Source organism: Pogona vitticeps, chromosome 3, assembly GCF_051106095.1.
Source record: "Pogona vitticeps strain Pit_001003342236 chromosome 3, PviZW2.1, whole genome shotgun sequence".
NCBI lineage: Eukaryota > Metazoa > Chordata > Lepidosauria > Squamata > Agamidae > Pogona > Pogona vitticeps.
The window spans coordinates 17,229,494-17,256,947 of NC_135785.1; the positions used below are offsets into that span (position 1 = coordinate 17,229,494).

At 41.8% G+C, this 27,454-nt stretch overlaps 1 protein-coding gene across 1 annotated transcript in view; it reads left to right on the forward strand.

Annotated features, from left to right (window-relative positions):
- SLC7A14 (solute carrier family 7 member 14) overlaps nt 1-27,454 on the forward strand; it is a 64,102-nt gene that overhangs the window by 12,501 nt on the left and 24,147 nt on the right. Inside the window, exons 2-3 of the mRNA XM_020793819.3 lie at nt 12,415-12,939; nt 25,653-25,889. Coding sequence (XP_020649478.2) covers nt 12,636-12,939; nt 25,653-25,889 — 541 coding nt within the window. The 5' untranslated portion in view covers nt 12,415-12,635. The remainder of the gene's footprint in view (nt 1-12,414; nt 12,940-25,652; nt 25,890-27,454) is intronic.

Genomic DNA, 27,454 nt, shown 5'->3' on the forward strand with positions numbered 1-27,454 from the left:
GCCCAATTCCTTGTTATATAAAAAATCAGATTTTGTTTTATGTCAGGGTCCTAAAATTCGCATTTTTCTGCATGTTTACAAACCCATGCTTGCTGCCATAGAAGCTTGATGGGAAGAAATGAAAATAATGGAAGCTCAGATTTTGAGACAGCGGGGGAGCAAATCCCTCAACCACAAGACCTGCTGGGAATGCCCATGCTGGCTTTTTGTTATAAAGGCAGTAAATTACAGATTGCATTATCAAGGTTCATGGAATTTACTTCTTTCTGTGGCTTCTCCCTCTGATCCATTAGCCAGCAAAAACATAGGACTATAATGGTGTATCCAATAGTAGATTTTGGTTGCTTTAATCTAGCCACATGGTCCGGTTCATTTCTGAGCCGGGAGCAAAATCATAATGGAAGGACACATGTGTTCACAGTCAGAGGACTCTCTGTTATTCGTCATCCTAAATGAGTCTTTGGGAGATGCTGGAAGGCTATTGAATGAAAGAGAACACACTTTTATAGAATACAGAGGAAAACAAATCCTTTCTCTATGTAACCTCTGTTAAATTGTGAACAACTAATGGTTGCTGGGTTCAGAGCTGTGTTTGATGAAAAATTCTGAGTATGTTGTCTTGAACAACAGAAAGACAGTACGGAGAAGGCAGTCAGATCATCATGACAGCGTAGCTGGTTTGCATGCAGAACGAGCCACATGGAAGTCATTAACATTAAAGCAGTGATGGGCTCTTCAAGTGTTGTTGGATTGGAAGTCCCATCATCCTCTACCAATGACTAAACTGAATAAGGGTGCTGGGAGTTGTAATCTGACCACATTTAGAGGAGCACAAGGATCTTTGTTCAGAAGGGGTTCGGAGGAGACTTAGCCTGCTACCAGTGACTGGATGGAAACAGATTCATACATCTGTCCCAGGCTTTGAATTCAGACTCCTTAGTATAAAGAGCTAAAGGGGCAGATAATGAAGATAAGATTTTTTTAAAAAAAATGCAGCTGAGCAATGAGCTGATGGTCATCAAAATGTTAAATGCAGAATCAAATTACATTTTAGATAGCCATTGAAAAGGAAGATAATGTAATGTATCCTATGGAGACAGGGCTCCACCTTGTCTCCAGTGGCCGGAAGCAGTAACTTGACTCATGTCCCTTTATTGTACACTTGTTGAATTGCATATCTGATGTTATGCCTTGCTGTATGGTGGAAAGCCAATCAAACAGAGGAAGCCAAAACTGCCTTTGCAAGCTGAGATTCTGAGACCAAGAGATGGAGCAAAAGCCACCCACAGAATAACCCCTAGAAACAGCTGTTGTCAACCCCTTTTTGACCCCCTGCCAAACCCGGAAACCCTTTGGTTGTGTTCAAACAAGGATACAACACAAACTGATGAATCTGTGTCCCCCTTCAAATTTACCAGCATCCCCCACCCCACCTCAGGGGGCATATGGCCCCAGATGACAATGGCTGCCTCACAGTATCTTTCTTGGGTGGCAACATATGATACAATGGATTTAATATTTTGCCACTGTCTCCATAAGATTATATTAGAAACAGAAGTAATGAGTTACAAGTAAGGTCATCATTACCCATAACTAGATATTTTCAAAACTAATGCAACAAGTAAGGACAAAGTCATGTTATTGGTATAATGACCAACTTTTCTAGCTACTCTGATTTCAAAACTGATTTTTTTTCATGCTATTCTGTTCTCAATCCTTAGGGTTCCCCTGCCAGAACTAGTGGAAATTAGTGCAAAAGTAATGAACAGCACAGCAAATAATGTAATAAGTTATTCTTCAGCATTATAGTAAGTAATGGCAATGGTCTACTTTTTAAAGCGTAATGGGAATAAACTACACTTTGAAAGTAACCTCCCAAATGCTAAGAGCAGAGTGGTGGGTATAAATGGAATGTGTATGACTGCTTGCAAATTATTTTCAAACTGGGCCGATGGTGACATGCAGTAGCACATGGGGAAGGAGCAGAAGGCCTGAACCCATCACACTGTGCTGGCCTCTGCTCTATAGTCTTTGTAGGCCACAGAGATTCAGGCTGATTGTGAAAAAGAGATGTTTCCTCTTAAAGTCACGAAAGCCATCAGCTTCCTACCAGCAGGCTGTAGGAAGGAACTTCTTATACGCAGCAGGTCTCTGGGATAATTTTTCTCTGCCATGTAATTCCTTTTTGCAAGGCCATGACGTCTCTCATTTCAGGCATGCAGCTTTAGCAGCAGCCAGCCTTCCCGGTGTCTTAGCACGAGACCATCTGCTCCATCCAGCTGAGGGTCAGATGCCGGTATCACAAGGGACTAAAATAGCCGTGCATCTCTGACATGGATTTCTCTCTCCCTCTCCGCATCCCCATCCTCTGCCTCTAGATGTGCAAATTCTTCCCTGCCATCCATCACGAACCCTTACCTTTCCAAACTCAGCAGATAATCCAGTGTACATGCCCCACCCACCCGTGATCAGGAGATTACATTTGTTGAAAAATGGATTGGCAGGTTCAGAAATGGGAAATGTGTTTTTTTTTCTTCAGAATTACTGCTCAGCCAGTGGCCAGGGTGGCTGTTGAATTCTGAGAGCCGCAGTCCAAAAATCAAATTTGGGGATCAAATTCCCACCTTTGCGCAAGGCACCATCTGCGTGCTGATCACTGCTCATTTGGAGGCTGCTATGTTGCGGGGAGAATCGTGCCTAAAAAATATTTTCTCCTATAGTATTCTTATAATCAGAGGTTGAACAAACATGCTAGCAATGGCGAGACAGATTGGAGATGTTCAGCAGCTGTTAACTAGGGGGTTCTGGAAGTTGTAGTCCAATAAAGTAACTCGTGTGTTGGTTGTTGTGGGTTTTTCGGGCTCTTTGGCCGTGTTCTGAAGGTTGTTCTTCCTAACGTTTTGCCACTCACTGTGGCCGGCATCTTCCACTAGTGTGTTGTTGTCCAATTGTTGACCATGTAGAAGAGAGAGTTGAGGAAAGTCCTTTTTCACTAGAGTAGCCTCTTCACCTGTCCCCTAAGGAAATGCAACACCAAAAAGAGGAGTGAAGAGGGCACACATTTGCATACATTTTGCACCTGCTACAAGTAGATTGATATTTAGAAATAATGGCTGGTATCCTATTGCCTAACACAAAGGAGAAGATAAATTTCTCAAGCACGCCCCCACTCCCAACCAGTTCAAAACCAGGCACACAGTGAGGAGCCTGCTGGAACAAGGTGGAAGCTTCCATGTTCCTTTCTGCTCCACATTTAGTTAGCAGAATACTAGCCAAAGACTATAATTTAAAGAGAAAGATAATGTTTCTCACCCTAATTAGGAATACTGTGAACGTGTACCTGCTCCTTCTGCTACCCAGATGCTAACTATCAATGGACAGTTTCAATTTCAATTATATCAATTGCTCCTTCATTAGTTCTTCATCATCAAGTCAGAGTTGGACTGGGTAGTCTTTCAAATAAAGAGGCTCCATCAAAAAGCACGGTCCTCCAAAAGGCTTTCAAATGAAGGACTGTTCCCGGGATACCCTGCAAGTCAAAGACCATTTGGGTCTGTTTCTCAGTTTGGCATTAATATGGCAAAGAGCAGTTTGAAATGTCGTGAAGCCCACTACCAGTCTTCTGCTTTATTTTCCTTTTGTTTACATTCTGGGGCTAGCTCCTTGATTCCCTCAAATAACAGCAAAACATCCAGATCTTCACCAGTTATTTTTGCCCCAAAGAGAGGTTCCAGTTTTTGAAGGAAGATGGGGAGGAAATGTATCCAATTATCTAGTCCAGAGTTGAACTCAGTCCTGGAAAATTAGCCTTGATAGCTCCTTGCCTCCTTCAGCTACCCTCCCGGCAGTCTGTGACACACACAGCAAGTACAGTTGAGGACAGAGAGAGATTGCTTCAGCCAGGAAGCAATCAGTTTGCCATATATTTCAGTGTACATAAGTAAAAACCAGCCAATTATACATCTCCAGTAGCTCACAGAAGCCATGCTAGAAGTCAGGATGGTTTCAAATGCAGCTGAGGCAACAAACTGTGACTTCCTTGAACATGAATAATGCAGGAATATTTTTTCCATAGCTAGAGATGATTAGTGTCTGTAAATTTCTAGCTCAGTATATCTCAACTGTGATTGCTGTTTTGGTTAATTTTCACTAATGAAGAACAGTGTTGCTGTACAGACAATCTGTATGCATAATAAGTGTGCCATCGTGGTAGTAAGCAGTAAAGTTTTGATTAACAATAGATAAACAGAATAGGAAATCTTGCTAAAATTCATGGAAGGATTATGCATCTTTTGGAGAAGGTGGGGATGTGACTATCTGAAATGTTGTGCTTTTATATCAAACTGTCATATGTGTTGGAATAGAAATGTACTGATTTCCACATGGGTCATTGTTATCCTTGTCCAGGCATTAATGTGAAGATGTGGTGGGAGATGTTCGGGGTTCTTGTACCTCCTGGCCCTCCCAACTCAATGATTCTATGATTCTGTATTCTTGTACATCAACCAATAATTTAGAAGTTAGAAGATTCTAGCTAAGAATGGGGAAATATGTCATAGCATCTATCTATATCGAGTTCTTGTATCTCCTTGGAGACATTGAGTGTGGAGGCATGGTTAGTTTTCTGACAAAAATTCAGGGAAAACAGTGTCTCTAGTTTGGCAACTGAGTTTGCAAGCCATCTGCAAAGCACAACGGCATATATATCTTTCTCCAGGAAAACAAAACAAAACATGTATATATCTGTGTAGTCTCTCTCTACCCGCTACAAGCCCGCATTTGTAATAAAAGCCCTCAGCAAACTGGTCTGCTCTATTTACCAGGGAATAAGAGAATTAGAGGATGGTAAATGTACCATTTGGGCCTCAGAGAGCAGTATCTTCAAGTTTCCTATGCCTTCACTGTAGAATGCTTCCAAGCTGGGGGAAAAGGGGGCCAATTTAATTATAAAGCACTCAGTTGAAACCGCTCCAGATGTTTAAATGTCACTGCAGGAGTTATGAAATTAATTTTCCCACAAAACGTAAAATTATATGAACTGATTTATATTGAGCGTTGAATATTGGCCTATCTGGCCCATTCATTAATTAATTGTGTGCCATCAAGTCAATTCTGAGGTATGGTGACCCTTTTGAGGGTTTTTTAAAGTATGGAGTATTCAGAAATGGTTTGCCAATTCCTTTTTCTCGGGACTTCTGGGACTGTGCAGCTTGCCCAAGACCACACAGATCGGCTCTTCAAGGATACATAGGAAGGAATGGGAGTTCTCAACCTCTGGCTCTACAATCAGAAACCTATTATAGTCAGAATTCTAGATATTTAATCCCTTCTTGGATGTACAACTTAATCTGTTGAAGGGTTTGAGTGTGTCAGTGAAGCTGAGAGCAATGCCATCAGGAGGCCAGACTCCATTATGATCACCTAGGGTTACCTGAGGCAGAATAGTCAGAGCTGAGACACTAGACCAAGATGCATCCACCTTCTTCATGGGTAATGACTGCATAAACAGAAGTAATGGATAGTTCCAATGAGGGGGGGGCAGCAGCTACTGGGCAGCAGTGGTAGCTCAATGTGACACTGGCGAAGGAGGCAGTGGCACTCAAGCTAACTATTGTTAGTACTGCTACTGGGGAAGAGCAAAGAGCAAGTACAAATAGCATTGTTGCTAATTATGTAGTGGCTGACATAAACGTAAGTCAAAGGAAAATCTGATGGTGCACAATACATACAATTGGAACATAAAATGTGAAAAGGATGAATCAAGGTAAACTTGAAACCATAAAGCAAGAAGTGGAATGTATAAACACTGCAGTGCTTGGTATCACTGAACTAAAATGGACTTGAGAAGGATATTTTCAGGCAGACAACTACAGAGTGTTCTGCTCTGGAAAGGAAAAATTCAGAAGAAATGGAGTGGCTCTGATGAGGCAAGATGTAGCACATAACATCAAGCATATTCCATGAAAAACATATCAACATAACCATCATTCACGTTTATGCTCCAACTAAACAGGTTGCGAAGAAGATGAAATTGAAAGCTTTTATGCAAACATCTAGGAGGAAATTGATCACACACCAAAACAAAACATGCTTATAATCATATGTAACTGGAATTCAAAAGTAAGAAACAAAGCAGAACCAAATGTTGTTGGAAAATTTGATCTAGGGACAGGAACAAAGCAGTCTAATAACTCATAGAGTTTTACAGAGGCAACAATCTGTTTATTGCATATACATGCTTCAAGCAACCAAATAGATAATCATACACCTGGACATCACTAGATGGTCAAGATAAAAACAAAATACACTATGTACAGTGGACCCTTGACTTACGAAGGTCCCTACTTATGGAAATTTTGAGATACAAAAAGCTCCGGCTGCAAAATTTTAGTTCCCCTTGCACCTGGAGCTTTGACCTACGAAACGCAGGAGGAAAGGGTGGGAAATACAAAGCAGCCCCCACTGCCCTCTTGTCTCCTGTCCCCGGTGCCCTCTGCCTCCTCTATACAGGAGGCAGAGGGCACCGGGGACAGGAGACAGAGGGCAGTGGGTGCAGCTCTTTGATCCCAGCGGGGATGGGAGGCAAAGACCCTGCGGGATGGGAGGCAGAAGGCAGCGGGGACAGAAGGCAGAGGGCACTGGGTGCAGCTTTGGAAGTCCAGGATTTTTTTTCTTTGGCTGGAATGGATTAAATGGTTTTCAGTGCATTCCTACGGGAAATGGACCCTCGACCTATGGAATTTTCAACCTGTGGCCACCGTTCCAATACGGATTAATTCCATAAGTCAAGGGTCCACTGTAATTGGAAGCAGGAAATGAAGAAGGTGCATTTTCTCTGCCAAAACAAGACGGGGAGCAGATTGTAAAAGTGATAAGCAAAGGTAAAAGGGTCAGGAATAGGTCAAAACCCTGAATACAACTTTACAACAACTGTTGTATACAAACAAAGAGAACTACTATAACAACCAGTGCAAAGAAAAAGAGAAGAACAAAGAGAGAAAACAAGAGATCTCTTCCAATAAAAAGGAAAATTTAATCGTAGACTAGGAATGTTGAAAGGCCAACAGGGAAGCACGTTATCTAACCAAGATTTTTTAAAAGGAGAATGTGAAAACATTATGCAGAAGAGATAAAAGGGTAACAGACGACTCTGAAGAGGAATCTTATGATGAAGACTCTACAGTTCTAGAAAGTAAAGTAAAAGCTACTCTGAAAGCACTGGGAAGAAATAAATCACCAGGGATAGATGGGATGCTAATAGAACTGTTTCAAGCCACAGAGACTGAATATGTCAAAATCCTAACAAGAGTACTTGAACAAACATGGAAAATAAAATAATGGCCCACAGACTGGAAATCTTCAATATGCATTCAAATTCCCAAGAAAGGACATGCCAAAGAATGCAGTAACCATAGGACCACTCCTTTGGTTTTCCACACAAGCAAAGTGATAATCAAGGTGTTACAACAAAGATTTTTTCCTGATATGGAGCAAGAAATGCCTGGTGTTCAAGCATGATTCTGAAAAGACAGATTCACTCAAGATCATATTGAAAATATCTGCTAGCTACTGGAACAAATCAAAGATTTTCTGCAGATCAGTCTCTGCTCTGCAGCAGAGCCTTTGACTGTGGGATCATGAGAAACTAGGGAGTTGTTTTGAAATATATGTGTGTACCTTAGGACTTGATTGTCCTAACGCATAGCCTGTATTGTGGACAAGAAGCTACTGTTAGGACAGAATATGGAGAGATGGAATGGTTCCGAATAGGCAAAGGCTTCAGACAAGAGTGCATTTTATCTCTTTTATCTGTTCATTCTGTACATAGAACATCATACAGAAGTCAGACTGGGCTCAGATGAAAGAGGAGTGAAAGTTCCTGGAAGAAACATCAACAATTTAAACTATGCAGATGACAGCAGCAGCACCAATAACTTAACATGACTTTTAGTGAAAGTGGAAGAAGAAGGTACCAGTTGAACATTAAAACAAAAATCATGCCTACAGAACTACTTTAATGTTGACAATGAAGAAACTGAATCGAGATTTGTATACCTTGGTTCAATCCAACTTGAACTACGTCTGGAAGCAAAAATGATGAAACTGAGGCTATCCTTCTTTGGGCATATCATGAGAAGATGGGATTCTCTGAAAAAGACAGTAATGCTGAGAAAGGTGGAAGGTGTCAGGAAAAGAGGAAGACCTAATATAAAATAGATTGACTCCCCAAAAAGTTTACAAGAGCTAAACAGGACCGCTGAGGACAGGATATTTCGGAGATCACTCATTTATAAGGGAACCTCACTTTGAAGTTGCAAACAAGACAAGCATTTCTATTGGCATTCTTAGTGAGGTAAAGATAGTATAAAATTTGGGATTAAGGCAAATAATCCAGAAGTTAGGGATGTGGTGGCGCTGCAGGCTAAACCTCAGAAGCCTCTGTGCTGCAGGGTCAGAAGACCAGCAGTTGTAAGATCGAATTCATGCGATGGAGTGAGCTCCTGTCGCTTTGTCCCAGCTCCTCGCCAACCTAGCAGTTCAAAAGCATGCGAATGCGAGTAGATAAAGAGGTACCATCTCAGTGGGAAGATAAACGGTGTTCCCTAGTCACGCTGGCCACGTGACAACGGAAACTGTCTTCGGACAAGCACTGTCTCTACGGCTTGAAAACGGAATGAGCACCATCCCCTAGAGTCGGACATGACTGGACTAAAAAATTTCAAGGGGAACCTTTACCTTTACCTTTACCTTTACTAGGAAAGATATGATTGCGAATTCAGATTGAAGTGTGACTAAGCCCCCATTGCCTTGGGGGAGGCCCACAGACCTGCCTGTAGACATAGAGCAAAAAAACATGGAACAAGACAGTGGTCCTTATACCAGCAGGATGGAAGACCATATTTTGGTATCACAGTAGGTTTGGGGATAGAGGTGGAATCAATCACAGCCGCACTGGTAGTCATGATGAGTGATTGGGGAAGATGGAATCCTTATTGAAGTGCATTCTCATGGAAAAAGCATCTTTCTATACTTGCCTAAGCAGTCAGGTTTATCTTGCCAAAGGAAGAAGAAAATTCCACAGTTACCTCCGTCATTCTTAGCAGCAAAAAATAAAGTAAGCAAAAAATAATAAACCAATAGTTATTTGCTGCCATTTCATGACACCTAAGTTCTGCTGTTTGAAATAGCCAGTTTCTTCTCTTTAATAGAAGGGCCACCTTGAGGAGCTGTAAGTCTCTCCTCCCAGTAATGTTTACAAGCTCCACACTAAACAGGCCTCCTGCACTGGAGCAAAGAGTCCAGTCCTCTGCTAAAGATATGGCCCCCAACATGGAGAGGGCCCATGTGAACTCATGGAGGTGAATGGCAGGCCAAAGGAAATTTCTGTGGCTGAACATCTGTTTTGTAATGCTCTTGCTGCAAAAAAGGTTCTGCTATCTATAGCCTTCCTGAGTGGCAATCCTAGTTGCTGAACAATTTCCTGATTGTTCTTTGAAATCCAGAGGACAGAGAGGTAACGACCTACAAAAGGCAGAGATGCTGGGGGCAAAATGCAAGGGGTGGCCATAGAGCCGGCCCTACCATTAGGAAGAGAGACCCAGAACGTTGGGGCAGCTAATTCTGGGTCCAACTTTATTATTACTGCCTATTTAAGGAAAGCAGGCACTTGGGGATTTTTTTTTTCAACAGACAAAAATAATTTGCCCAGTTAAATTAAAACAGACATGAACATCTCACGTAGTAAAAGCACTAATAAAAGGCTGCATTAAAAATATTGTTTTTATGAATTTCTTTAAAAACCGAGAGGGAAGGCATCTGACAAACGTCTGCTGGAAGCTTTTTCCAGAGGAAAGGGGACTGGAAAAGCAGGGTTCCTGGTTTAAAATCTTTTGGCCTCCTTAGGTCTCACCATTTTCAACATCACGGACTGCAAGGAGCTGGTGGGATGGGTAGCTGTTTTATGGGAGAGACATTCCGACAAACATTAAGGACCTAAACCATTAAGGGCTTCATAGTACATGACCAGCACCAATACAGTGCAATACAAGGCACCTTCATAGATGTTATGAGCTTCCTGCTCAGAAAGAAAGCTCCCAGCTAGCACTGCAGCAAGAACAGCAAGCCTCAATGGAGCCAAGCCCAGCTAAGCCTCAAAGCTTTTCAGTTTAAGCTTTTCTCCCAGAAAAGTTGTCTCCCAACAACTAAGGTGCCCGTAAGATGCAAATACAGTGGTGCCTCACTAGACGATGATAATCCGTTCCACTGAAATCATTGTTTAGCGAAATCATCGTCTAGCGAAAAGCATTTCCCCATTGGAATGCATTCAAACCTGTTTAATGCGTTCCAATGGAGAAGAATCATTGTTGTCTAGCGAAGATCGGCCATAGGAAAGCTGCTTTGCAAACCGCTGATCAGCTGTTTAAATCGCTGTCTTGCGAAGCTTAGGTTCCGAAAACACCTTTTTGTGAGCGTGGAGGGAGCTGTCAAAATCGTCATCTAGCGAAAATCGGTTTGTGAAGCAAGGACCAAACATTGTCTAGTGAAATTCCCCCATAGGAATCACTATTTTGCGAATCGCTATAGCGATCGCAAAAAGCCAATGTCTAGCAAAAAAAAAACCTATCATGCGGGGTAACTGTCTAGCAAGGCACCACTGTAAATCAAAGATAACTCTCAGAATGGGGAATTATGGGATTTGAGGTCCAAAAAAATCCAAACATCCCACTCCCTACTAAGCATCACCATGGTAGAAATGAACTTGGGAGCTTTGGTTTTAGATCTTATTATTAAGCTGCCTGGATGGCCTTACATAAACTGCCATCAGACCAACATATTGAAGTGCCTTGTATTCCTAGACCTGGGTTGAAAACTACACGGCCATGTGGTCAGGAGGGGCTTTCCTGCAGTCCTCTGATGGGAGCCATTTTGTGCAGCTTCCATGTGGACCAAAAATGGAGACTCTTGCCTGCTGATGTCTTGGTAAGGGTTGAGCATCTTGTATCTCATTTCCTTTTGCAACCAACAGGGTCTTTAAAATATCTCTCAACCCAAGGAGAGTGGATTTTTCCAGGTCAGTATTTTACTAGGGGTAAATATTTTAGGAAAGTCTGGATTATTGTAAACTAAAAGCAGTCATGTTAGGCGCCATGATTAAATGACAGCATTTATTTAAAAACATCTGATCACAAATAAAGGAAAACGAACCTTTATTTTTACTTATGGCCATGGAAGCTGTTCTTCAGACAGTTAGGAAGGTTGTGTTGCAAATCGTTGCCCACCCACCCCAAACAGAGGAAAGACCGGGGGGGGGGGCTTTAAACAGTAAATTCCCTTTGTAGCAAAGAGCAGGGAATTTTATGTTACCTTTCTCATAATCTACGTCCTAGTGTACCCTCATAGGGAGAATTATAAGAGACAACAGTAATGGGGTGCTAAAGTAAGTGCAGAGGTAGTGATGTCATTTCACATAATTGATGTCTAGTCATTTATAGCACCTTTACCTATTTTCTTGGCTGCTTTTCTCATTCTCTTCAGTGAGGCTTACTTCCAGGTAAGTGTGCCTAGAATTCAATTCTGTGCAGTAAACAAATATGGAAGAGCCATGTGGTATTCATGCTTGAGTGATCTTGTTTTCTTGTGTAAACAATTACCTTAATTAATATGCCTTGAACTGTTGTGGCTCCTTCCTAAGGACTCTTAATATTTGTAGTTTGCTCAGGTACTTGGGTTTCTGTGTTAGTTGTCTACAGAAGAGGGGGAGTCTCTAGCATAAAAGTTCCTTAGTAGAAAAGAAAGTTTTCTAGCAGAAATTCTGAATACCTCACCCGACTACATATCCTAGGATTCCTCAGGAGGGACCCATGACAGTTAAAGAGGTATCAAACTGATGTAACTATGAAATGCAAATGCACCTTTAGAAGGACAGAAATAGGTCTGCCAGACTTGATTGCTTCTGAAATTACCATCACCGAAAACACCCAGCAAATCCATAGCCAGAGATTCAAAAGGAACACAGGCAGTAGCTGTCCTATACTAAGTCAAATCATTGATCCAACTTGTGGGGCTCTCCACACAAGGCTTTGGAAAGAAGTCTTTCCCAACCTTATATGGAAATGCCAAGGACCAAACCTGGGACTGTTTGCCCAAGCAAAGCACGTGCTCTACCACTGAGCTATAGCCTCTTGTCCCCCTTATGTAAACACTTGTATCGACCAACATGTTCAGTTGGCTGTTCTGTATGATCAACCATTTGTTGAGCATGGAATGTTTCAGGGGTTCTCCCTCAAAAAGCACATTTGTTTGCCACATAGATGATATTACAGTAAATCAGATTTTTCTCACCATGGGATATAAAGGTTAAATCTTCTCTCTCCTTCTGTCTCCCTTCCTTCTCTCTCTCTCTCTCTCTCGTAGGGGGAACACAAGAGGAAGCTGAAAACCAAAGCATTGTAAAGGCTTCACGTCCCATTCTGAAGGATGTGGCTTTGAGTTGACATGGACCTTCTAAGACGTGGATCATTTATCTATTTAAATTAATGCTGTCAAACTTCATTAGCAGAATTAACAGAGCTTTGCTATTTTAGCTGACCTTTCCCCTCCCCCCTTCCTCTGGGTCCCAATCTCTTGGCATCACGATGAGCGGCATCCTGTCATACTTGGACCCCCGGAGGATCCAATGGGGTGCCACATGGTACGCCGTGCATTCTCGAATCCTCCGCACCAAACCAGTGGAATCTATGCTGGAAGGGACTGGAACGACCACATCTCACGGCACAAAACTGGCTCAAGTGCTCACTACTGTGGACCTGGTTTCACTAGGCGTTGGAAGCTGTGTTGGTACTGGAATGTACGTGGTCTCTGGCCTGGTGGCAAAGGAGATGGCGGGGCCCGGGGTCATCGTTTCCTTCATCATTGCTGCGGTTGCCTCCATCTTGTCTGGTGAGTATGAACAAAATGTACACATTTTATTTATTCTCCACTGCAAGGATGGACAACGGGCAGCCGTGGGGCTACATATGACCTTCCCAAGGCAGCTTTTGTGACACCTGGTATCCCCAACATCCCTTGCTGGGGAAAAGAAAAATCCTCCCCCCCAAAAAAGCATGTGTTGCTACTCCTGGAAGCCTTCCAAAGCTCTTGTTCACCTTTTGAATAGCCCAGCAATGTCCCTTGCAGCATTTAACACTAAAAAAATCACTGGAAAAAAATACATTTTTTTCAAAACCTTACAGTCACTTCTGACTTCCTTTCTGCTGTTTTTTTAGCATTTTTGGCCATCCATGGAAGATTGATTGATTTTATTTTTATTTTTATTTATTTTATTTATATCCCGCCTATCTGGTCGTGTGAGGACCACTCTAGCGGCTAATTGATTGATTGATTGATTGATTTTATTTATATTTCACCCATTTAGACAACATCTACTCTGGGCAGCTAACAACAAAAAAAGAATAAAAACAATCTAATATATCAAACAACAGTTTAACAACAAGTACAATATCATTCAAGATGGGAAAATAGAAATCAATCAATTCCAGAAAGAAAAACTGGCCACCAGATCCACCAAAGTTGCCTGCTTATGCTTTGCTACCTCTCTACTAGTTAGTAATTAAAGTCTCAGTTCTAGGCACCATGTATTCCTCCAACTCCAATCCTGCTGTTGAATTCAGGATTTGATACTCTTCAAGCCATGAGGACGCAGCTGTGTTGTCCATAAAACAAAAATTGAAATCCATATAAGTTCAATATCTTTGCTAGGCTAGCAACAACAAAAAGCACAAAATTGTTTACAGTGGGGTCTTGACTTGAGAACTTAATCCGTATTGGAAGGCGGTTCTCAAGTCAAAATGTTCTCAAGTCAAATCTGCATTTCCCATAGGAATGCATTGAAAACCATTTGATCCGTATCTGCTCTTTTCCATCCATAGAAACTAATGGGAAGCTGCTATTCTGCCTACGACCACTAGAGGGGGATATTTTGTTTCTTTTTTTCTTAGGTCAAGAAAGGTTCAGGGAAGGCAGGGAAAATACAGTCCAGGCAGTACCAGGCAGTCTGAAGACTGTCTCCCAATCCACTCTCTAAACGCTGGGAGGAGTGAGGAAGCAGACAGGCACCCTTTCCACTGGCCAACAGTTAACTGAAAGTTCAAATTTTGCATTTTCCCTGCCTCCCACGTGGGTTTTTTTAGTTCTTAACTCAAATCTAAGTATGTAAGTCAAGTCAATATTTTCCTATGAGAGTGGTTCTTAAGTCAAAATGTTCTTAACTCAAGGCGTTCTTAAGTCAAGACCCCACTGTACGTGCCTTCAGGATAACCAGATTCCTTTATCGAAGTGCTGCAAGTGGCAGTGAGGACAAGAAAATGGGGAAGACAAGAAGAATGAATTATAGGGCCCCTGCAGTTCTCATAGGTCTGCAACACCTTCCCCATCATCTGCTAGTTTTCCAGATGTACAGTTTTTTCCTTCCAAAAGGCTGAATGCTCAAGTTAACTAAATCTAAGCCTTCATTAACTGGCAATAAGAACATTCAGCTCAAATATGTTGGTAGTTTTGCTCTCCCAATAGTTATTAACTATTACATTTAAGTAGAGCCACTATGTATAGCAGTGGTTCCCAATCTTGGGTCCCCAGAAGTTCTTGGACTACAACTCCCAGAAATCCTGACCAGCACAGCTAGTGGGGAAGGCTTTGGGAGTTTTAGCCAAAGAACATCTTGGAACCCAAGGTTGGAAACCACTGGTGTATAGAAAGCATGTCCAACTAAATATGAACACCAGGAACAAAACACCAGGGAAAGAACAACAGAATTTGTTCTCTGGGGTGAAAATGTATGTAAGATTAGTGGGCCTTTGATCCAGTCTAGAGCTTGGAAAATTTATTTGCTTGGCTGGCTGGCCAACAGAGGATTCCAGGAGTTGTAATACAGAAAGTAATTTTTTCAAGATCTGCTCCACTTGATGGACCGTGAAGATCTACTTTTAAAAAAAAACAGAACCTAGAAGCTTTAAGCCTGCCTACACTTGGCTCTGAAAGCAAAAACAGTGAGCTGTACAAAAGATATTCATAATTTATGCTGGCTTGGAAATCTGAGAAGATCTGGTACCACAAAGTCACTTTTCCTGGCTTAGGCCTAATCCATCAATACAGCTTTATATTTAATTACTGGCTCTACTTAACATGCAAACCATGCTTCATATATTTTTAAAGACTTGTGAGGAATAGGAAGAAGTAAACAAGAATAAAACAGAAATTACTGAATCCTGGCTTCTTTGATTGAATTTAGCCAAGGGTATGAATTGATCTATGCATTCTGCGTGAGCCTGTTTACTGCTGGCACTTGTCCTTCACAGTTCAATGACAGCAAGCAGACAAAATGTTCCTATGCAAACCATTGAAAAGAGCATTCCGCTTGTCTTTTCTTTGTTCATATCAGAAGCACCACAGTAGAGTTAATGAACAGATCTGATTCATTTTGCCCGAGAGCAGGTAACATCAAGAGTATTTGGGCAGCTGACATCCATCTTCCATGGTACATGTTGTGGTGCACAGAGTACACTGACATAGGTGTGGAGGTGCCTGGTCTTCTCTGCACTTGCAAAGGACTGTGTTAGTGTAAAGCTCCCAGGTTCATTTTGGTTTTGCCAGCTCCAGTTTATACCCTAGTAAGTGACTTCCAAGTGACCCACTTCTCCATGTGATCAGGGACTCAACTTTCCTGGGTTTCCATCTATTTTAAGAGCTGGGCAGTTTTTCTTTCTGCATTATAGTTTTGACATACTACTCTTTTAAGATTCACAGATGTTCTGATAAAAAACTTCATTTTCATGTAGGAGAGGCAGGATGGTAACCGAAGAGTGGATATGATTTTGGCATAGATGCTTTGAGTCTTTCACTGTTAGCTGCTACTTCATTCTGTGTGTCACTGGATGCAGTGCTTGCTTGATAACTGATTTGATCAATAGGAGGTGCCTTCAGGCATCCAGTAAGGATTCTCCAGCTTTCATTGAGAGCTGCATCTACCTATTTTGCATGGGCTGAACTATACCACATTTGGCTGCTGTATTCACTTGCAGAGCAACATAGGGCCAAGGCTACAGTTTGTGGTTGTGTGCTCCAACTGGATCCTGAAAGCTTTTCAGGAATATTGTTCCTTGCACAGACTTTGAACAATATTTGAAGAATCTTGTTCCTTGCCTTGTCTTTTGGATATGTTTCTTATAGGTCAGCACAAGATTCAAAACAACACCTAAAAGGGCAAAACCATAACCTAGTTGGATGCCTTTCCAGGTAACCTGACATTTCCAAGATGTGTGCTTGTTTCTTAGATGAAAAGCACATCTTTGATTCTTAGCAGAGCTAGGTCTCAAGTTGATGTCTATCATAATAGATGAAATCCTGTTGCTTAGTGTGGTGAGTTGCACTAGAGTAGGCCAGCTGAATCAGTGGAGATTTGTTGAGGTCAGTCCTCTGTAAGCTCTGTTGATTCAAATTGACTATTCTAGTTACAGCTTACTAGAGTATGCTAAAGTAAGTCATGGCTTGAATCAATGGAATTTATGGAGTAGTAATGTAAATCATCATCATTTTAAGCCAATAGGAACAGACACAACGAGCTACCTGCTAGCTAAAAATCTTGCGGCAATTTCTAAAGAAGCAGCCATGTTAGTCTGTTTAAGCATGTTGTCAAAAGGAGAAATTGGAGGCAGGGGGGAAAATATTGCAGCACTTTAAAGATTAACAGTTTTGTTTCAGTGTGGGCTGTCATGGATCAAAACCTACAAAGCTATTTGAGGAAGTGGATTTTGATCCTCAAACACTGACATGGCAATCAAACTGCTAGACTTTAAAGTGCTACAATATTTTGTCTTTTTAAAATTTTTCTTTGGCCCGCAGGCTAAAATTCGTGATCTCCTTGGAGATTTAAGAAAAATGCTTCTGAATAATAATAATATGATGAATAATATGGTGCATAATATTTATTGCTTACAAGAAGTCCAAAAAGGTTGCACTCAGGCAGCCCTTCATTCCTCCTGGCAGAACAAACATCTGTCATCAGAGCAGCTGGCATGCAGAATCTGCGGCGCCGCCCAGCTTGCTGCTGCTGACAAGGGAGAACCGGGTTTTTGGCTCATGGTATCATGTAGGGCTTGCATCGCTCCGGCTATGTTTAGTCAAACCAATCAACGGTAGTGGGGTGCAATTTGTAGCCTGCATAATTAAACTGAAAACCACACAGAGACTGCTTTAAGCACTGTGGGGTGGTATATAAGCAGCACACTTTGCTTCTTCTCTTCTCGGTTGTGTTACAAAGTGCACAAATCGAAGTAACAAAGGAAGGTGGGCAGTTGTGCTTCCTTTGTCACTGGCCAGGAACACGTACCAGGAAGGTCAGGAATAGAAACAGAGCAAACTAACTGGCTGATAGGGATTCCGACTATTGGTCCATCTGGTTCAGTCCTGCTTACCTGTCCAAGGCTTCCCAGGATGTCAGCCAGGATTTCCACAGCTCTACCTGGGACTCATGCAAGTAGGCTGTGGGCTCATCAATATGCAAACGATCAGGTGTGGAATGGAATTACAGCTCATTCCTTAGATTTGAGAATTGATTAGGGAATTTGTGACATCTTAGAGAAAGAAAAGAAGTCATCTAACCAGATAGTCTTATGATCTTGGTAGTTTTCTACTCAAGGGCAGCTTGGTACAAACAACATGACTGCACCGTAATTTCAGGCAATATACAGAGCAACCACAGATATTTTATTTCCTCCCTGGAGAGCTATGTTTTAAATTTTTAGGATTATAGGTTTGGTGTGTTGATTGTTCTTTCCCCCTCTTTCATCTTGGTTTGCTTTCATACCCCAAAAGAAAAACATTTTTGTTAAGCCTCCAGATACATTTTTATAGCCTCCTCAGCCCTTTCTCCCTTTTTGATCATTCCTAGATTTTGTTATTTGTAACAGCAACGCATTGTTGGAAAAGCAAAAGGGAGGCTGAGCTACAAAATCACAAAGGGTCTGAAACCAAATCTTTTGTTTCATCTCCTGCTTCTCCTTTTAGCAGCGTCTCTCAGAAGTCTCAGAAGATAAACATTGCTTGGGAATTGCTGCCATGTTACCGTTTACAAGAACCACTTGCAAGACCAGCTCTACCATTAGGTAGAATAGGTGCAGGGCAGTGGGGAGTAAAGGTGTTGTGAAACCAAACCACATGTCCTATATACCCATGAAGCTAGTTGAAAAGTTAATTTTTTGGCCTACACCTCCCAGAACCCCCCTAGCCAGCTTAGCTAGTGACATTCAACAGATGGCTCCATCTTTCTACACAGTTCAGATACAGTACTTCTGGTTGGGGCTGTCATCTCTTCCACATGAAAATGTTGGATGAAAAAGTGACAATTGGCTGTGCTATATTCTTGGGCTGAGTCTTTCTCCTCCAGGCAGGTGTGTATGACTCAGTCTAAGCCATCTTTGTGCCTTTGGCAAAGGGCAATAATGACATCCTTTCCTATTTCCTCTGGCGAAGCTGAGCAGACTGGCAAGTAAATTTCTGTCCTTCACTACAACCAAGGGTGGTGAGCTAGTTCAGTGGGCACAAGGCACACCAGCATCTTGCTTTCACTTTCCATCTCCCAGCCGGTCCCACATGGGGCAGCTGCTTCAGGCTGCCCAGTATTAGGAGCAGCCCTGGTCAGAACCCGTAACTTGAAAAACAAGATTATTTCTGAGAGCTGTGGGATATTGCGGGTGACATGACTTGGCATCTCTATGCTACCATGTCGTCAGGATGACTTTGGCAAATTGCAACTTCTCTGTGAAGTCGACCTTATAGTGGTCTTGCTAGCTTTTAAAATAATAAGATGATGTGTTACATTTTCCCCAAACAGAACAAAGAAGTAATATAAATAAACAAGACATTCTTGGTCACAGCTCTATACTAGAAGTATGTGTTTGATGTCCAACATGCCTTAGGGAGTCAAAGAATACAGATATAGAAAGCAATAACTATAGCCACTCCTGTCTAAACTTAAAATATTCAGATATGTTTATTTATTCCCCAATAATATTACCTAGAAGATTATTCTACTAGGGCTGTTGCTGTTCCACTTCTTAAGAGCTGAGACGGGAGAAATCGAAAAGCTGTGCATCTGTTTCCAACCAGCTTTTTCATCAGCCCGTTTGGTTTTGATTTTTTTTTTTAAAAAAAAATTGACAATTGGGCCAAACTGGTCAAATGTACTCCTAATTCGAAGAGATATTGCGCTGTCACGTTAGGTCCTTTTGTTGGGAGCTATGGCCATTAAACGAATAAATTTGGAACAAATCTTTCTTGCTTGTGTGAATGTTTAATAGGGCAATAAGCAAGAGTTGTATTCTTGTCACATACACCTATTGAGTTAGATGCAAAATAATTGGATTTATGGCAGATATGTCTAGCCTCAAAGTATTAGGAATGCATTAGATCCATGTTGTTTTAGATAGAAGAAAGGGCACAGCTCTTTCCAAGGGAAACCAAAACATATCTTTGCTTTGGTAAATGTGAAGCTTTTAAGAGCCCCATCTTTCACCAGTCATTAGATTGGCTTCATTAATGATCTCATTAATGACAGAGAACAATCTGTTCTGCCCCCATTCTGATAACGCCTAGAGTCACTTAAAAAAAAAAAACAGAACAATACCTATCGGTTTCCAGCTAAATAGTCATTATCTCTGGTAGTAACTGGTTCCTGTTGCTTCTAAAAAGAAATGCAGTGATTAGAGTGTTGTGCTATGGCTTAGCAGGTCTATGCAACTCACTGGGTGACCTTGGGCCACTCATTCTCTCAGCCTGGCAAGACTGTGGTGAAGAAGACGTTCAGAGGATGAGAGCCATGTACAGCACCTTGAGCAGATTGGAGGATAAGTTTTAACAAATGCTATGAATAAAGTAAAATAATATTTATTCTCTCTGCTCATGCTAAAAATAGCCTGGGGAGGTAGATGTTGGTGTTGGACTTTTTGCAGTCTTGCATGCTGCCTTTAGTAGGTTTGTCTGAGAGGCACTTTTCTGGTCTGCAGTGATTGTCAATCTATCCAGCACTAACCAATCATTCCTTCCCTGCCTCTGAATTCAGAAAAAGCTGTGCCCACCTGATTTTGAACTCTTTCCCTCTCTGTAGTCCATTGAAGTTTGTTGTTGAAAGCAGTCATGTTTGTCAGTTCACTCTTGATCTGTAAGTAGTGAGACTTTTTATTATTTCTCCTACTAATGTCTCAGAGTGAGTTAGTGACACTGTTAAGTGCCAATTGATGAGAAAAACAGATGGACAACTCTGGGGAACTCGAAGTTATTCTTCTCTATGAATCCATGCACTTCTTTACCCAACTAGAGGAATTTAAGTAGAAGTTCAAAACTCTGCAACAGTTTGGTTCTTCATTTCGACTAAGTCCCACAATCCCTTATCATTGGCCATGCTGGCCTGGGATTTTGGGAGCTTTGATCCAAAGTACCTGAAGGGCCAAATTTTCCCTGTCTCTGGGTGGGCGCATGTGTTCTTTGAAAGAACATGCACTCTGTATTGAAAGGGGTTCAGAGGGCTCTTTCTAAAGGCATCTTCTATTAGAAAGGCCACTTGGTGCAAGCCTGATTTAAAGATAAAATATGACTCCATGAAGTCTTTGAGACAGCCTTTCAGTCCAGGAGCTATTTCCTCAGACCTACTGTGGACTTTGTTCTTTTTCAGTTGGAAATGACTGCAAATTGTCTTCTGGTCTGAAAAAAAATGGGGTGAATACCTCCTCCTTTTTTTGCTAAAGTAGGCCTTGCTTTACAGGAGAAACATGCTTTCTGCAAGCACAATAATTCCTGTTTTGCGCACACACGCCTACATTTTTCTTGACAATATGTCATGCTTATTGATAGCAAGAATCATATGCAGATGTTTGGACATTCAGATTATTAGCATCGATTTGTTACCTACCATTCAGCTCTTCTGAACAGTAAGCAATGGAATGGGTTGCCATCCGGTGTGATTGACTCTCCTTCAATCATGGTTTGATGGCCAGCTGCTGGGTATGCTTTGACTGAGATTTGGCAGAGATTCAATGATTATTGGGGGTCCCTCCCAGCTCTACAATTCTATGATTCTCTGTGTGAGTTCTTAATTAGTCACTGAAGCAGCTACCGTATTCACCAGAGATTTCCCTGGCATTGTAAATGCATGCAGACACAAGCTGAGCTCTCCAATGACTTTGTGTGAAAACAGTATAAAGTCTTTGGACTCTCCATCCTTGCTACCACTGTCTTGAACACCATCCCAGCCTCCCTGGCACTATCCCATATAGCACAAGGACCAGCCATAGGGAGATAAAATCAGGAGCCCTCTGTCTTTTCATACAGAAGTGCCTGATATGCATATATGGACCTCTTTGGATCTTGTAGCTTATCATCAAGGCACAGAAAATGATCCTTATGTTCTCATATGAAAATTACCAGGGGGTACTCATCTGTCTTGTCATATTAGTCAATGTGTAGTTCATATCATGTGTATCAAGTCCTGTCTTTTCTTAAATCTCACCTGCCTGCGCCTTTAGCAGCCAACGTTGCTGCAATGTTTTGTGGCAAAGCCTGGAACAGAATACCTGTCTTCCAGCAGGCATCTGTTTCATAAATCTTTCAGGCATCTACTTATCCGCTGGTCTCTTGTGTTTGCAGCTTGCATGCATTTTTAATCAGCTTTAAATAATGACTTTATATGCAAGTCAATGATTGGAAGGTTAGTTCTGGGGTTTGTGGGCTGGGTGTTCTCCCCCCTCCCCATTATTCCTTGTCTCTTGGTTGTATGATAGAAATAAAAGGCTCAAATGTCCCCATTGAAAGCTTTTATTATCCAAGCACATTTTAAAGTGCATGAAATATACAAGACCTTCAATAAAGGGAGCATTTAATATAATCAGCCTCAACCTGCACATGCAGTTTTACACATTCAGCAGTCTTATCACCAAAACAGGTGTTGCATAAAATGGCTGCAGTAGAAAGCAAAGCATGCTGCTTATACACCACCCCATAATGCTTAAAGCTCTCTCTGGGCAGTTTACAATTTTATTATGGAGGCTACACATTGCCCCCCCCCACTCCAGCGAGTTGGATATTCAATTTACCAACCTTGGAAGGAGGGAAGGTTGAGTCAATTCTGAGTCAGCTACCTAAACCTAGGATTGAACTCAGGTTGTGAGTAGAGTCTTCACTGCAGTGCTGCAGTTTGTGCTGCAGTTACCACAAACCATTTTCCTGAAATGTCAGCCTACTTGGAAAGTCAAGAGCTGGTGTTTCTTTTGAGAAATTGTTCTTTGAGGTGCAAAGAGACATTTTTCAAGCCAGTTCAAAAAAAAAAAACTAATTTGGGGAGGCAAAGGAGTGGGAAGGACCATTCTTAGGGGAGTGAAGAGGGACTGAATTATACATTGTTGGTAGTCTGTGATTAAATCAGGGAAGTCTTTAAGCCCCCAAATACCTCATTGTCACAGCAGAAGTTCTTCAGGAAGCTTCTTTTGTAAGTCTGGTTTCTTGGAAGTTAAGGGTCTGCTGGAATTATGGCTCGGGAACACTAATATCATTTTAACTAGAATGCCATTTGTTGTAATGTGTGATTTGATCTTTGTGAAAAGTGGTTGTGTCCCACTGCTACTCACTGCTCCATGAAGACCTACCTCTCTTGTTATACTTGCTGCTGCTCTTGTCATCATGTGAAATACGAAGGAGCGCTATAACCATGCGGTTCATGGACTTGCAGAAATTGTATAAGTGACACTGGGTGGGACAGAAGCATTCCTCCCCAAGTTGTTCAGTCTGCTGCTGTGGAAGCAGTGCGGACAATTTGGGGGCATTTCCTGAAATGACTGCGGTATTTGCAGGGGGTGTTTTAGGGCGGAGTTGCTGGTGGAAAGCAAAAGGTTAACCCACCCTGAGCAACTCCTGAAAAATCCACCTTTCTGATCCTGCAGTTAAGGTTTCTATACGTTTAATTGCTCCATCAGGTAGCCATTTTCAGGGACAGGAGCATGCAGAAGTGCAAAGAGTTGGCTATGCAGTATGGAAAATTCAGGGAGATGTCTTCCAAAAAAGAAACTTTTCTCATCTCTTAAATTCTGTGTGTGAGAGAGAAAATGGAAATCAGTATGAGTGTATATGATCAGCCATGTACATACAATGAGTCAAGATGAAAAGGAAGCACAGGATGGTCTTCTGTCTACCTGTGGTCCAAAATCTTTGGAGGCAGCCCCATAGGGAATGTGAAGTTTCCCCCCTCCTTGATGGAGAGATGCAGTTTACAGCTATTTCCTTCTTTAAAGGTAAAGGTTCCCCTTGACAATTTTTGTCCAGTCGTGTTCGACTCTGGGAGCGGTGCTCATCCCCATTTCCAAGCCATAGAGACAGTGTTTGTCCGAAGACAATCTTCCGTGGTCACATGGCCAGTGCGACTTAGACAAGGAATGCTGTTACCTTCCCACCAAGGTGGTCCCTATTTATCTATTCACATTTGCATGCTTTCGAACAGCTAGGTTGACGGGAGCTGGGACAAGCGACAGGTGCTCACTCCATCGTGTTGATTCGATCTTACAGCTGAAGATCTACAGTTCTTACAGTACAGAGGCTGCGGTGGTTTAACCCACAGCACCACCACGTCCCATTTCCTTCTTTAGTCTGACCAAATCCCTAGATTTTTAATCAAATTCTTATGGTGTAGTAGATATTTTCTCATGCCACACTGAGAGTGCTGAGGCGCACAATTTTAGGAATTAACTCTACTAGAAATCCAGAGAAATTATCCATAGAAGTCAAGCAGAAGAAAAACGCACAATCAGTGTCTCTGGAAACTGGCGCGGTGTATTTCATCTGCTGTACCTGCTTATAAAACTCTCCAGAATGAAACAGGCGAGGTGTGTATGCACTTAACAATTATAGGGTGTGCTGGACAGCTGAGGCTGGTGTTACTGCCTTTCAGCTAAGTGACATTAATAATAATCTGTCCATCAGATAAGAAGAGAAGAAGCAGCTCTGAATAAACAAGTCCGCCACTATCAACAAGAATAAACAAGAATAAACAAGAAGCCACTATTTTTATGGCTTCTCAAAAACGACCAAGCTTAGCGATGCTTTTAAAGTTGGCATTATGTTATTCAATAAAACTGATTCTTTAGATTTTAAGGATTAAAAACGGAGGCCATAAAAATCCCAAATAAAATCAAATCAAGAAGAGTTTGTGGTCTCGCAAATTATAGTCTGAAGATGCTTGTCCCAAATATTAAGTGAAACACCTAAATGTTTTGCAAAGCCTGTACAGTATTTCTTCTAGTTTTCACTCTGAAATCCAGCAAGGCCAGTCCAAAACAGCTTTTTTCAGCTTAAGGTGAAGAACAAGATACATATTCCTTATCTGATCTCATGCAAAGATCAGAAGCTTGGGGGGGGGGGTTGCTACAAATTTTGAAACCCTAAAAACCATTAAAAAAATTCCCATCTCTGATTTCTTGTACAGATGCTGATGACTATCATTCAAGTACGTATTGGTGACAGAACAGTGTCGACCACTGGTTGTAACTGAGGAAGCACAGAGAGGTCATATGGGATATGCTACCATATCCATTCTGCCCCTTTGCAGCAAGTGCCGTCTGAAGCAGCTGCCTCACTCTACCTAATGGTAGGGTTGGCCATACAAACTAGGGATGTCTGGAACAAAACTGCCTATGCTTCAGAATGCTGTATGCTTTACACTATCAGGCTGTTCCTCAACACAGGTATTCAGAATCCAGACTGAGCAAACACATAAAGATCAAACACAGGAGGTATGTCCTTCTCCTTGAACTTTTCTGCCACTGTCCTCAAGTTGGCTGTGCTTTCTAAAGAGAAGAGGAGAGTCACCCTCCACACATAAGCAGCAAAGGGAAGGCACATGGAGGGACAAGGCTAAAGAGCTCGGCCTCTTCTCACAGTTATTTATTCTTCCTGGATTCTGAATGGCTGAATAAGGCCATAATTCCCTGTGAAAGTAATTTGTGCACACACTGATTGTCTCCTGATATTAACATGCAGACATTCAGAAGTAAGAACAGATTAAATTATGGGTGAAGTAGTCAACAGTGGGCGTAGCAATGATGCTTCTCTCACTTCAGCCATGGAACAACCACTGAGAAGATAGAAAGCAACCAGAAAGTTGGGCTAGTGTGCAATACATAAATTGTCAGCTGTCTAGGCTGGCATCAAGCATTGGTGAAGCCAATTGGTGAAGCCTCCACTGGTGATTTGTTCCAGGCACTACTCTTTGTAGTACTGCCACCTGTTTGCCTATGCTCAGAGGAGCTCCATATGTACCCCAGGGATGCCCAAGAGGGAGCTCATTTTTATAGCTTTCCTATAGTGTTGAAGGGAGGGTGCGGAGGGAGAGAAGCAGCAGATTGCATGGGGGAAAGGGGGGGCCCACTGAGTGAGCATGTCCACTCCTCATAGCTAAAAATTCCTGGAGGTGGCATCATCAATAATCACATAAGCAATTTTCAAAGTTTTGCTACTGTTGCCGTATAGCAAGTTATCAGTTAGGAGTCCAGAAAAGCTAACTATTTTCCTTTCATCTCCTTTTGCTTATGATCACATACATTTCTTGTGTATTTCTTCAGGGGTTTGCTATGCTGAGTTTGGTGTGCGGGTTCCCAAAACCACGGGCTCTGCTTACACCTACAGCTACGTCACCGTAGGAGAGTTTGTGGCGTTCTTCATCGGATGGAACCTTATCCTGGAATACCTGATCGGCACGGCAGCAGGAGCCAGTGCTCTGAGCAGCATGTTTGACTCCCTGGCCAATCACACGATCAGTCACTGGATGATTGACAGCGTTGGAACTTTGAATGGGCTGGGTGAGAATTATCCTGTATACATGTAATGTATATTGGCTTTTCCTGACTACTCCGGCCCCCATTGTAAAGCAACTGAATTTAGGGTGGCAAAAGAAGGGTTAAATGCCTAGTACTGTGTGCCATGTATATAAAAAATGACCATATAGGTTGGCTTCTCCATGGGTGACTCCCTTCAGTGAATATAGGTGTCTCCTTCAGAAGAAAATACCTTCCTTCTCTCTGGACGTTTCTAGCTCAGCTCAGCTTAGGGATGGCATCAGCACCTGTCATCTGTGCACAATGACTAGCAGCCTGCCAACAATGACAAGGATCACCAGAAAACCTGCCTGAAAACAATCTAGCCTGTTCACTCAAGGAATGGTTTTTGTGGGTTTTTTGGGCTCTTTGGCCCTGTTCTGAAGGTTGTTCTTCCTGACTTTTCGCCAGTCTCTGTGGCCGGCATCTTCAGAGGGCAGCACTGTCCTCTGAAGATGTCGGCCACAGAGACTGGTGAAATGTTCGGAAGAACAACCTTCAGAACAGGGCCAAAGAGCCCAAAAAACCCACAACAACCATTAGATCCCGGCCGTGAAAGCCTTCGCGAACACACTCAAGGAATTTGGGTTGCTTAGTCAAATCACTATTTATATTTCCCATGTAGCCCTAGTGGAACATTCTAAAACCTGGCACCTTCTTAGTATGTTGAGAGAACAGTGGAAAGAATCAATTGGACAGGCACCATGGAATGCTCGTGTAGACTACGGTAAATACAGTATTGTTCACAGAAGGGCAGCTCCATATACACAATAGAAATTCAATGCCCTGGATAAGTTTCTGAAGTGGAGTGACTGAGTACAGCAAATGCAGTTCATAAGAACCAACTAATTGGACCCCTGAGGCCAACAGTTATGCTGTCTATCTTAACTGACATTGATTCTCCAGAATCTCAGGTAGAGATTTTACTCAACACTGGGCTTTTTAAAGATAGAGCATTTGTAGCCCTTTAAGTTCCCTATAAAGTATAGACCTTAATGAGATTTTTGTCACCATCCAGACATTATTTCCCTTATCTTGGTATGTCCAGGTATGATCATCATTTTTTTGTATGGCCTCTCACACATTTTAGGATGACAGCACTATTTGTGCATTTCCTTCACTAACATTAACAAGCTGAAGAAAAATGGCAGGATGACCTTTATAAAACGGCACAGATCATAAGAGTTCCCTTATAAAATTAAAACATATTTAATTATTTTAAGCAAAAAAATTTAATTAAAAATTAAAATACACATTGGTGGGGAAAGTAGCGTTAAAAAAAATACACAGGGTAAATGTCGCCAACCAGAAATGTAAAGTTTGTATTTAAATCTGAGGTTTAAATCTGTGGTAATAAGTTGATGTAGGTTGCCATGCATGTACAAAGGCCTCTTTAAAAAGAAGCAAAAAGGTTATTAAATTAGTCTGAAACTGTGAACATTACGCAACTCTTCCTTGTTGTTGCTGTTGTTTAAATCAAATTTCTTGTGATTTGAAAGCCATAGAAGAAATGCAAGGAAGATGTGAAAAAACAGTTATCTGACGACAAT